The 13,328-nt window shown below is 39.5% G+C and overlaps 1 protein-coding gene across 1 annotated transcript; it reads left to right on the top strand.

Moving 5' to 3' along the window:
• Positions 1-2,162: 2,162 nt before the first annotated feature.
• On the top strand, positions 2,163-13,275 carry rabep2 (rabaptin, RAB GTPase binding effector protein 2). Its single transcript, XM_037689551.1, has 12 exons — positions 2,163-2,323; positions 4,469-4,624; positions 8,489-8,571; positions 8,652-9,023; positions 9,166-9,261; positions 9,353-9,451; positions 9,886-9,999; positions 11,097-11,175; positions 11,449-11,460; positions 11,613-11,746; positions 12,093-12,209; positions 12,289-13,275. Exons 1-12 carry the CDS (start codon positions 2,281-2,283, stop codon positions 12,391-12,393), a joined length of 1,410 nt encoding a protein of 469 aa, XP_037545479.1. The 5' UTR covers positions 2,163-2,280; the 3' UTR covers positions 12,394-13,275.
• The last annotated feature ends 53 nt before the right edge of the window (positions 13,276-13,328 follow it).

Genomic DNA, 13,328 nt, shown 5'->3' with positions numbered 1-13,328 from the left:
TTTTTACTAAGTTGTGTGTAGATGGAGAAACTGGTAGGATTTCATGCTTGAAAAAGATCAATGTATAAAGGTTTAATAAAAAAACGTTCTCTAGAAATGGGCAAGTACAAGAATTTAACAAATTTTTTTTTTTTTTTTTAAAGTAGGTGTTCGTAGAAAATACTTAAAAAAAACCATTCAGGAAAGGTCCAATAAATACTGACAACAACCCCTTTAACGCTGCTGCTGAGGCCTGTTGGGTCATTTTAACACGAGGGCAGCAGCGGAGGGATGTCTTGCTCCATGGAAGCAAAATACAAAGAAATAAGGGACAACCAAAGACTTGTGACTATGGGCAGCTGTTGACCCCAGAGGGGAAATATTTCACATACATGAACTTTTAATGTTCCTTCCTTTGGTTTAGTACATCCACAGAGCAGCTGTGGCTGAGTTAGAGCAGTCGTCCTCCAATGCAAGAGTTGGGGGTTCAAATCCACCAACAGTCACATGCTGAAGTGTCCCTGGGCAAGACACTGAACCCTTCATTGCCTCTGATGTGCTTCCCATCGGTGTATGAATGTGATAAAGCTCTGATCAGTCTCATTAGAATGATTTGTTCAGTTCCCTTTGATCTAGTAGAGTGCTGTATGAATGGGTAAATGAGGACACAGATTGTAGTGGAAAGCGCTTTGAGTGTCTTCATGAGACAGAAAGACGCTATAGTCCATTTACATATTTACAAATGGTATTTTCAGATTAAACCCAACAAAGTTAAGTCTGGACATTTTCTTTTTGTTGAAATGTTTCATCCAAAAGACTTATCTGACTGAGGAGCCACAAACAAATTGACGAGTTCGTTGTGGTGGCTCCTCGGACTGATGAAGTCTTCTGGATGATGGACGAAACGTTTCAACAAAAAGAAACCGTCCAGAGGACCTGACTTAACTTTGTTGGATTTTTCTACCTGGATAATTGAGCATGAACAAAGATACATGCAGCTGTTGACCCCAGAGAGGAAATGTTTTGCATGGGAGTTAGTAGGCGAGATCAGATCCCTCCAGTTTTAGCTTCTCTCCACTGGCTCCCTGTCAAATTCAGAACTGAATTCAAAATCTTACTTCTAACCTACAAAGCTCTCAACAACCTAGCTCCATCTTATATTCAAGATCTTATTGTTCCATATTTTCCCAACAGAACACTTTAGGAACCGCAAGTAAGCCTGCAGTCTGAGAGTAAAGTTTCCAAAAGCAGAATGGGAGGAAAAGCTCTCAGTTATCAGGCTCCTCTCTTATGGAACCAACTTCCAGTTTCTGTCCGTGAGGCTGACACATTGTCCAGTTTTAAGACTGGACTTAAGACTTTCCTTTTTGATAAATCCTATAGTTAGGGTTGGCTTGTTATGCTGCTATGAACTTAGACTAATGGAGGACAAATTGCCCTTATTTCTTTAAATTACTTATTAAAATTGAGTAGTTTCCATTTGATACTATTTCTATCTTAACATGTGATTCTTGACCTGCCATTGTGTATCTGTTCCTCTCAAACCCAGCTGGTTGAAGCAGATGACCACTTGTCCTGAGCCTGGTTCTGCTAAAGGTTTCTTCCTCGAGTTTTTTCTTTTCACTGTCGCCTTTGTGCTTGCTCAAGATGAGAGTCTGCGATGACGTTAAACTCAAAGCAGTCTGTTTCTCAGATAAATAATGGTATTAACTTACTTTTTATGTACATGAATGTTTCTGTGAACTTGTTTTTATATACGACTGTTTCTGTGCAGTGCCCTGAGATGACTTCTGTTGTGACTTGGCACTATAAAAATAAACTGCATTCAATTGAAAATTGAATTGAACTTTGATGATACATATTTTTTTAAATAAAGGTTTGGAGGCACTAACAGAAAGATGTTAGAGTAGTTAGCACCCAGATACTAATTTTTAACTTTAATTGTGATGCAAAAGTACAAAGAAAATGACTAAAAACCCTTCAGACGGCCTGGAGATCTACTACTTTGAACAATTACTACAATTTTTGGCTTGTTGTCAGCAAAATATAAAGAAATGAATGACTTTAGGCTTTTAATCTCTTGTATTAAATTCCCACTTCGTCCTGTCTGCCTGCTGGCACTCGGTGAACAGGAAGGAGGTTGACGTGTTTTCCGCAGGCTTCAACCGGGGAAAGTTGCTTCCTGAAGTTCACAGTGTTGATGGTTTCCACACCAAACCATTGTGTTTGCACACAAAAAATGACTAATGCGGATTTTCTGGACTTGTGAACGCTTTTCTTCTCGCCGGTCTCCAGGCTCCGATGGAGCTGCCTGACGAGAGGATGAGCTTAAAGGAAGACTCAGGTAGTAAAAATAAAACACACACAGGTTAAACTTTAATCTGCTTTACAGCAACAAGCGACTGCACGACGACGTGGAGCGCTTTACGAACCGATTGTTGTTGAAATGTTCGTGTTCATAAAGTTTTTGCTCAGGGAAACCTGTTGGTGTTGAAACGGATAAACGGCCTGTTAGCATTATTTACCGGAGAAATGAACTGGCGCTGCTAGCCACAAGCTAACACTTTAACAACTCGGTTCGGTCCAAATCTTCAGCTCAAACTTTAAATTCAAACTAAACTAGTTTTAAATTACTTTTTAGGGTTTGTTACTTCATTTTAATACATTTAATTTTCTTGTTTACAGCTTTAACACTGGTTGTTATTGTAAAATATGTCAATAAAGTTTTAGTTTTCAAAGTTTTTATTAACGCAAAACGACCAAAAGTGTCGCTAAATGTTTATCTGCTGAGTTATAAGTAGAAACACTGTGTTTCGTTAACAAAAGTGAAAATAACCCAGTTGACATGTTATTGAAAGGTTATTCGTGTCATTAGCATTTTTTACTATGAATTGGAACCCATTCCTGTCTGTTTTTGCACTTCTTTTGAATAATAAAGTCAATTTTACGAGCTGAAATAGTTGGGTTTTGCTGTAAAATCAATGCAGTGGTGAAAAATGAAAGTTTCTATCAAAGGGCTTGAGATTAAATATAACGTATTATGACATTTAACTTTTTTCAATTAAAAAAAGTATCTCATACATGTCTTTAAACTCTACTCTTGTTATGTAAATATAAAGTTATTTTAAAAATTGTGCTTTAGGGTAAAATCCTGTTGGAGCACCGGTTACTAGTATAAATACTCCTGTATGTCTACAAATCACTGAACAGTTTCGCACCCCCATCTCTCTGATCTGCTACAGCCGTATGTCCCACCACGCTCCCTGAGGTCAGCGGACCAGTTGCTCCTCACAGTTCCAGGAACTCGTCTTAAGCGCAGAGGTGACAGGGCCCTTCTCTGTAGCAGGACCAAGACTTTGGAATGAGTTACCTCTGCTTGTCAGACAGGCCCCCTCCCTCTCGGTTTTCAAGTCCCGTTTAAAACCCCACTACTATTCGGTAGCTTTCAACACCAGATGATCTGTGTTTTGAACCTGTATGCTCCACACTGGTTTGTCATCATTATCTGCATCATTTTTATGTCTATATTCTGATTTACTTCATTTTGTATTTTGCTTTGTGTGTTACTTGTTGTTTTGTCTGTACAGCACTTTGGTTGGCCTTGTCCCTGTTTTAAGTGCTCTATAAATAAAATGGTATGGTATGGTATGGTATAGTAAAACTGTGGCATTTTGGGTTGATGTAATGGATTGAAAATCTTTGTAATTTTATCATCTGAAGTTGCTACAACAAACGATAATTGAAAAATGGAATATGGTTGAAAAGACATGATGAAAGTGCAAGTATGTCTGTTTACACTTATTGGAGATGTTACCTCACAAACTGAATTGTGATCAGCTTTTATTTATTTATTGGTAACTGAATATTTTAGGTTTTGGTGCTGCTGGTTGAATAAGAAGCTGAAATTGTTTTCATGGAGTGAATCAGAGTTTTTTTGAGTCTTTTTTTCCTGATGCTGATCTCCTTTGTATCTCATTGGGTTAAACCATATAAAAATGTAATAAATCTGGCATTGTCTACTTCAAAAATGTAAATTTAGTTTCAGGTCTGGCAGCATTTTTATTGTAAAGATAAATAGCTCGGATTGATCCTCTTTCCCATTTACACATATGTACAAATTCAGATATGAATGTATTATTGCTCTTATGTGAAGAAATCCAAACAAAAACAAATGTTGTGATCTATGTAACCAAGTTAACAATCACATATAGGACTGATTTGTGGAGATTAGTGTGGAAATCTGAGCACACAGAGGCACTAAATAGTTCACATAAATCTAAATGAATCAAAAATATAACTAGATTTTAGAAGTTAAAAGTCTCTGTGCTTTTTAATAGAGATTATTTTTATTACCGTACTGCAGTTTTTTAAAAGACTTACAAACTATGCAGCTTGCTCAAAACCTTTTATGTCCAACTGAGTGTAATCCCTGCTCATCTAAACATCCTGAAAGAAGGGATAAACGTTGCAACCTGTGTGCTGTTTTCAGAGGTGAGCCTGCAAGCCCAGCTAGCCGAGTGCCAAGCTCAGGTCGAGCACTGGCAGGGTGTGGCGACAATCTGTGAGCTGAGCAAACAGGAGGAACTGGCAGAGCTGCAAAAACAATGTGATCAAGAGATCCAGTCCCTGCAGGAGGCTCTCAGAGGTCAGCAGTGGTGGTTGTTGCATTGTGCAAAATGTCATTCTCAGTATGCATATGCACCAGAGTAGTTAGGTTTTCTTTTTAAGTCAGAAAAATAATATATGCAGCATAATAGCATTCGAACTATTGTAGAGCTCTGGTTTTGATATGAATAAACATTGATGCAAAGCTTGTGCATGTTCCACTTACTGTATGCACGAAGTAAGATCTGACAGTTTTACTGAAATGTGAACAAGCTTTAAATGAGTTTTGTGTAATTTTCTGCAACTAAAGCAACGGCTATCAGTTTTGTTTCTGGTTTATTTTACAAAACTTGAGAGAAGTTCAACTTTTTACTTTTTTTTTTTTTAACATTCTCAGATGTCACGTCCTATAAATTAATTTTCTGATGCAGTGTTGGAGTATATTTTCAGTGACATTCAGATGCTTTGAGTCTTATGGGCATCAGAAAGTTTCTTTCTGATGATACATTTGATCTTCATCTGGGTTTAGCTTTGCACCTTAGCAGGATTCTTCCATGGTCTTTGACCCTTGAGTTTTTTACTTTTAAAATGACTTTTTTAAAATATCCTTAATGTGATACAGACAACAGTGTAAACTTTGCAGAGAGAGACTTTCTCCCAGGTCTCCACCTTCACTGGTCAGCACCATCCAGCCTCATCAGTGACAGTCCTGACACTTTGATCTCTTCCAGGCTTAGGTTTCATGCATGTCAATATACGCTCCAGTTTGACGAGGTTTCGCATGGACTCTGACATAATATGTTGTCAGATCTCTGGCCACCACACCTACCAGGCCCCCATGACATTTTAATGAGTCTCAACTTCACAGAACCTTTTATCATGTACTTCCTGCCAGTCTCGATTACCAGTCTTGCTCAAGAAAATTATAGGTTTCTTGATTTTCTAAGCTGTTGCACTTTTTTTTTTATTTTTTACGCAAGACTTAGAATTGCTCAATAAAATTTAGTGGGGAAGTCTTGGTTTAGAAGTGTTTTCATGCAGGGTTATGCTTCTTAAACCCTTCAGTAATCCTAGCTAGAGCCCTACCGATATGGAAATTTTGAGTATCGCCGATACCAATATTGGGAGGGGAAGGTTAATGCTGATAATCAATATACTGGCTGAATTTTTTTTTTAGCTTTGTCCACCCCCAAGAATCTAAGTAAGCAGCTACTTTTAAACCTGTTTTAACACCTGAAGTCTTGAAACTGTCTTCCTAACGTGCGTTCACATTTTCTATCCTCCACTATTCATCATAGTTACCAAGTGTGTTACAAAAATATAACTTAAACAAAGAAACGCCCATCCCTGTTTGTTGTTTAAACACAGTCTCGTATGGTGAAGGTCTAATTAGTATCAACTGCAGTGGTTTTTCTATTTCTTTGAAAAAAAGCAAAGATTTCAGGCAAACAATGCATTTCATTGAGAACAACAACGATAATGTAACTAACACTGAAATATTTTACCTCGAGATGAGATTTATTGTTCTGGAGAAAGTTTTACATACAATATGCGAGGTTATTTAAACATTAGCTTGCTAACTTGAGAGGCATGTAGCTAATGATAAGCGGGTTGGAGGATTGAAGGGAATTTATTATTGTAGTTTTTTTTTTTTTAATAGATCATTTAAAATAAACTTGCCATGCTCTGTTCAGCAAAATACACTACACACAGTTTTTAGTTGTGCCCTGCTTGGCTGTGCCGAGTTAAAGTTCATGGCCATGACTTGAAAGTAGTCCACATGCGCCCTCTGCTGGATACATTATACAATTGCACCTTGTGCAAGTAAGGACATTCATTCAACCTTTATTTATACAGGTTACTCTCATTGAGCCTCATGGACATGACTCGTTCCCAGCGTTTTAGGGGTGAAAGTATTTATATCAGCGTATAGTGGGACAATTATCACCTATACCGATATGTCTCCAAACGCCTATATCGGCCCTACCGATATACCAGTCGGGCTCTAATCCTAGCCATTTTCAAAGATAGTAAATGCCCTTTCCAGGTCTGAAATGGTTCAATTTGGCAACTTGTATCATAATGATTCCTTAAAGGGAAATCAATGCTTTGAATCTACCCAGTAAAAGGTCTGTCTTTTCAGCATTTCTTAGCCGGCTTTCCATCTCCTCACGGGTTTCTGTGGCTGAAGCTGCTGTCAAAGTCATTCCCAAGACTTTTCACAGGTTGGGATTGGCATTTCAGAGATGTAAAATTAAAATCTATTCTCTACTGTTTGGTTTATTAATGCCAGTTAGGTCATTAGTTTTGTGTTTTACAACATTCTAGCTTGTCTACTTCTTCAGTCCTTTATATGATCCACCTGCCTTTTAACTCTAACTCAGTGGTCAAGTTCAGTTCATTCAAAAAGGCACTAATAGACGGTTGATCTTGGTTCTAAAATTTGGTCTTCTTCATTCTGCTTCAGCAGATTTTATCAACTTGTTCATTGCTCAAACAAAATCCGAGAGACAGTACATGTGAAGATTCCCACTTTGACTTTGCTGGTTCTGCTGAAACTCTAAGGTTTAAATTACAGTAATAGTCCATGGAAAGTTATTGAATTGAAGCTTGAACAGTGTTTGACGCTTTTTCTGCATTTCCTCTTTGGTTGTTGCCATCGGTATTTTGTCCTTGTTCTCTTCTGATGTCATTCCTTCGTGAAGCCATTTAATCCTGTTCATGACTGAAAGAACGGGCTGTTTTGAAGGATCTCTACACTTAGCGGCTCTTCCAAGCTCACCCGTCTCATTTCTTACCAGATGTTAAGCTTTTTTTTATTTGATGCTCGTCTCTTTCTGCATTTTTGTCTTATTGTTGGATCCTAAATCGGCTGTCTTGCAGTTCTTGTCACACAAAAATTTTACTGTATTTTCCGGACTATAAGTCACTTCGGAGTACAAGTCACATTTATTTAGAAGTGTATTACACAAAGTGCAAGAACAGACATTTAGTCTGAAATAACAGTAACACTCAGAACATACGTGGGATCCTGAACAGGTTTAATTAACATAACAAGCCAACGAGTCTGACAAGCATGTTACCAGTAAATTCTCCAATCTCATTCCACATCACTGAATTCATTGAATTCTTCATCCTCTGTCACTTCTGAACAACTCTGCCTTTTGGGGACATTTTACTTGTGTTAAGTTTTTCTTATTTGTCTCTTAAGTGAATGTTTGTGGGGAGTGGGTGTTAGAGGTAGAGGAACAACATATAGTTGTCAAAAGCCTAGAGGGCCCTTTTGCAGCTGCAAATGGTAATGTTGACTCTTTGGTTCATGTCTATATGAATGAACATTTAAGGCGTCGGTCAAAAGTTGCGTCATGAATATGGAAAAAAACGTGAATAAGTCGCAGGACTGGCCAAACTACGAAAAAAATGTGTGACTTGTAGTCCAGAAAATACAGTACTCATAGTTTGTTCATCTCCAAATCCATCCGGCTAGAGTACTCTTCACTTAACCCTCTTCTGCTCTGTCCTCTCAGACTACGTTAATGTTTTTTTTTTTTTTTTCTTTTCAGATTCTTTGCTGAGACAGAAAATCCAGAAAGTGGTTTTGAGCATATATTTGTTTTTGCTGAAAATCTTCCACTTCTGTTTGGTCTCCAACCAGCCTGTGGTTGTTGGTCAGCGGTAGCTCCAATCTGATAGTTGTAGGGAAACTCAAGGAGCATATTGACATGTCAGAGGTTGGGTGTTTTGGGTCCTTCAGATAATGGATATCCTCTTTGAGACGTCAACTTAGCAAAAGTTGAATCTATAGAATCCAGAAAACTATTTGATAGATAATCTTTGTGATAGCTCCCAAAGGTTAGAAAATTGAATTAGTTGTATATATTTTTAAATCCTTTACTGTTTCCAGAGACAGCAGCTCAGTATGAAGCCAGGATCGCTGTGCTGCAGTCCCAGCCTGTGGACTGGAGGAGATCCAGTGGACAGAACATGGTCAGTGTGCGCCTGCGTTCCTTTTTTATATACAACTCTTGTGTATTTTGGACTCAACTCCCATCATTTGTTTCTGTTAGGTCAGTAACAGGAAGGGCAGGGTAGATCCAGACGTCTCCACTAACGAATCCCCAACATCGGTCGTCAACAGCTTAATGGAGGACGAAGCGTCAACGCACAGAACGCAGAGTCGACCGGCAGAGCTGGAGGCAGCGGCAGAGGGGGAACCAGCGGCGCTTTCGACGGAGGGATATTTTTCACTACAGCACTGCGACTCGGCCTCGCTGTCCTCCTTCTCTCTGGACACGCCCTCTCTGCCCAGAAAACTCCTCGCTCAGGAAGATACGGACTCTCTGGTTTCTACAGGAACTCTGGTGCCTGAAGCCATTTACCTGCCGCCGGCTGGACACCGGCTCGTGACTCACAGCGACTGGGACTCGCTCAACGCGCAGGTCGGGATACTTTAAACCTTTAGCTTTCAGAATGCTTCATCTGATATGTAAACACTGAACTTTTACATTTTGAGCGTTTTGCTCCAGTTGAAGCTTTTCCTGCTGAGTTTGTGTGGTAACGAGGTAGCCGCTTGTTTTGAAGCTGTCAGAGATGCGAGGGGAAGTAAGTCGGCTGCAGGCGGAGAAGGAAGTGCTGGAGAGAGAACTGGACACGCAGACGAACCACACACACCAACAGGTGGGCTACTCTGCCCGCAGTGTGCGCTCTTTTACTCTGTTTTAGATGAAGTGAATCGTAAACACAGATCGCTGTTTGATCGTTTGTTCAGGTATCGATGCTCCAGTCTCAGGTTCAGGCTTCAGAGGCCCTCCTTCAGGATTTGCAGAAATCTTTCAGCCAGTCTCAGAACGCAGTCCAGAGCCGGCTGGTAAGTGGCAACAAGACACTTCTTCACACTAAATGAGACTAATAAAGTTGTTCCAGGTTCAACAAACTGGATTTTACATGTTAAATAGTAAAATGTAGACTGCCAGTAGGTAAATCTGGTTACTTTTTGACAATTTATATATTGTCAAATATTGTCCCATGTCCCCCAACTGAATGTGAATACTGAAAAGTGAAGGTGAGAAATACCAAACGTGCTTGTGTCTGTGTACTATTGCACAGTTAAAAAAAAAAAGATGTACAAATTCATGTTAAAATCTTATTTTCAGACCTCGTACACTCGAGCACAATTATTTTCACCAGTGCTCATTTGTCTTTGTGGTTGTGTTTGTTGTTCCCATGCAAAAAAAAATTTTTAACGTCAGACTTATGTCTTTAATTTTGTTTAATTCATCTTATTTTTGTGTGTGCGTCCAGGCAGAGTTGTCTCTGTCTCAGCGGAAAATGTGCAGTGATTTGTCCAAACTGAAAGGAGAGGAGGTGGACGGGGACGAACCAGACACCAGCTCATCATTCTCAGCCACACTGCATGTACAGTTACTGTTTTACCTCTCTCAAGAACAGCTGCTGCCATGAAAATATATGGTTCTGTAAAATAAAGTGTTTGCATAGATTGTAACACAGTTGAAATGGTTGATTGAAACAGGAGAAATGCAGACATGAACACAAAACCTGTGAAAACCTTTGCTTTAAGTTTCTATTAAGTACCGTACTTGCTGCCGTATAAGTCGCATCAGTCCAAATATGTCTAATAAAGTGGGAAAAAAACAAAAATAAGTCGCTTTGTCGTATAAGTCGCATCTATTATGAGTCGCCGCTGACAACCCGGAAACATGAGCCGGTGTTGTCAAAAATCGGTTGGCTGCCAAATGGCAGCTGCAGGAGTGTGCACGGGAGGACAAAGAATTTAACAAGATTAACACTTAAAAACAATTATTTGTTTGCTCAACATTATAGCAAAGGTGTGTCTCTGTTTAACTTTTCCTTAATAAATGCACTTTAATGGTCAAATCAGCTGCATTTCAAAAATCGATTCGCGGGAGCGCGCAGAGGGAAGACTCGCTGAGCATTGCTTCGAAATTTAACAAGATAACCACCTAAAAACAATTGTTCGTTTGCTGGACATTATAGCAAAGGTGCCTCAGTTGAACTTTTTCCTTAATAAATGCACATTAATGATCAAATCAGTTGCATTTTGCCTGGGCGGTGCAGCGAAATGAAGCTGATTTGACGTTTGCTCCAGGTGTCTCATTAATAGTCACTTTAACTATTAATGAGACACTTGGCTTGCCATATGGCTCGAGGGCCCTCTAGTGCCTACAAATGGTAATGTTTAATATTTTTCAAGTCAAAATGAATATCGTCAGATCTCAGCCAAAAATTGGTTTATAAATATGGTGTTAATAAAATGTATATTAGTCGTTTGGGTGTATAAGTCGCAGGACTTGCAAATTTATACAAAAAGGCGCAACTTATATGGCGAAAAATACGGTATTAGGGGATCTTTAAATGAGTGAAACCTCTCACATACTGACTTGATGCAGCTTAAGATTTTTGTTTTACTAAATCATAACTGAGTTTTAATGACGGGTACAGACGGTTTGACACGGTTTGATCCGATGTTGCAGGGAGCGCACTGTGAGGAGCGCCTTCGCATTGAGATTGTCAACCTGAGGGAGCAGCTGGACACTCGGACGGAGGAGAACGGTCGGTGGATTAGTTTATATTACCATATTTTTTGGACTAAAAGGTGCACTTAAAATCCTTTATGTATTAATTCTGGTTGTGCTTATTGATCTGGAACCAATTTTTTGTGATTATTGTGAATGAGTTGAATAAAATTTGACTTATCGGACTGTTTTGTTCGCTTAATGCGCTTATAGTCATAAAAATACGGCATGTTTTTTTTTGTTGGCTGCCTTCAACACTGAAAGTGCTTCATTATTCCCCTTCATGCTTCCCGGCTGCTGCCGATTGCAGAAGTTTTAGAGGGTGAGTGAACCACTTCTACTTTATTGACCTTTTAAACCAGTCTTTTGTCGGGAGACATCTTATTCCTTGTTGAAATTAAAACTGACACCAACGTAAGCAAATGTGTTCTGAACAGGACAAATCATCAAGTTGTGATGTGATTGTGTCCACAGTGCAGCTTTCCACTCTGAGGACGGAGACGGAGAAGGTCCAGTCGCAGCTCCTGGCCTGTCGCACTGAGTTGGACGGCCTGCGGGTGGCGCTCACTCACCTACAGAACACCAACAAAGCCCTCAGCGCTGAAAAAGTAAATCTACCCTTCTTTTAATGTTAAATTATACACCTTCTATTGGTCAAATTTGAAGTGTTGATTGTATGGGAGGCCTTTGTGGTTAGCTAGACTCAATTAGAGATAAATTTATCATCTAAAATGGAAAACTGATTAGTTTTCATTATTTTAGGGTATTTAAACCATCGTCTAATGTAATAGATTGGACTGCACCCTGTTTAAACTCATCGTTATTAAATTTCTAACACATAATTTAGACTAATGCCCAATTTATGAGACGTAGCTCTAAGGTTTTATTTGATGCAACTTCAGCCATGCTTAATCTCTCTGTGGGTTTTCACACCGATGTCTGTGTGGCTGTCAGGCAACTCTAAACCAAAAGCATCTGGAGCTGCGAAGCCAAGTGATCAGTCTGCGCTCTCAGCTCGACACCAGCCAGGCTGTCCAGAGAGACTTCGTCCAGCTCTCCCAGTCGCTTCAGGTACAGGAAGAAACGATGGAGAAAAGCTTCACCGGGAGCCTGAAATCAATTTAAACACGTGGCCTCTCTCCTCTTTCAGGTGAAGATGGAGTTGGTTCGACAGGCTGTGAGTCTGGAACAAGTCCAGGAAATCCTGGAGGGCGGCGCCAGCGAAGCAGATTCTCAGCCCGCTGATGCCTCGTGAGTTTTAGGAACCAAAGAAGCAATATTAAAGAACTCGAAGGAGACCAGTAGAGCTCAGCTAACCACTCAAAATCCAGGGACGGTGGAGTGAGCGATGACTGGAGTGAGCGATGATTGGAGTCACTGCTGCTGGAGTTTGGGTTATGACTCGATCTACTCGTGGACACTTTGTCACAGAGGACGGTTTTATCCAAGTCACATAAACTGTTGCCTAAAACAGCAGTTCAGACCTTTTGAATATGGATTCTGTGGGAAGGTTATGAACAGTAAGTATCTTACCTGTTGTAGATAACTCTTTGAACAACCTTCGTTTGGAGAAATAGCTGAATTCTGACTGGACTGATGATCTAACGGTTCGTTTGAGCTGCCACTTTACAACAACCTTAACACTGCCATCAATTTTGCATTGCGTCATTGCACAGGAAGTGCTACGGCTAGCTGCTTCTGCTTGCAGACAAGCAAGGAATCGTGTAATTTACCATAAAATGTGAAATCAAAGAAAATGTAAATACTTTTAAAACCGTGTACTGTGAAGTCTTTAAAAGTGGAGTTTAAGGAATTCAACAATCCACTTGTTTCTGAGAATTTAATTATGTCCCCAAACTAAAGTCATTTAAAGAGCTACAGGTAAGATACTGTCTTCACTGAAACCCCCCCACTTCTAAAGTTCTGAACATTCCCTTTAATGACCAAAGCAATCTTTAATTACCAATGAAGTTTTCTCAAGCTGTCTTTTGAATTGCATCGTAACACGTTTCTTCCTGTACAATACTAACGTAAACAGTTTGTTTATAAAACTGACGTGATTCCAGCAAAACACTGACCTGTTCAACACTTGAATCTGCTTTGTAACTAGTTAATAATTATGATGTAATCAGTAATCCTCAGCATCTTTGTGACGGACATCTAACAGCACTCAGTGCAATAATGACTAAA

Source organism: Nematolebias whitei, chromosome 15 (assembly GCF_014905685.2).
Source record: "Nematolebias whitei isolate Nwh7 chromosome 15, NemWhi1, whole genome shotgun sequence".
Classification (NCBI taxonomy): Eukaryota; Metazoa; Chordata; class Actinopteri; order Cyprinodontiformes; family Rivulidae; genus Nematolebias; species Nematolebias whitei.
Note: the sequence above shows the minus strand (reverse complement) of the source record. Positions and strands in the feature narration are given on the sequence as shown.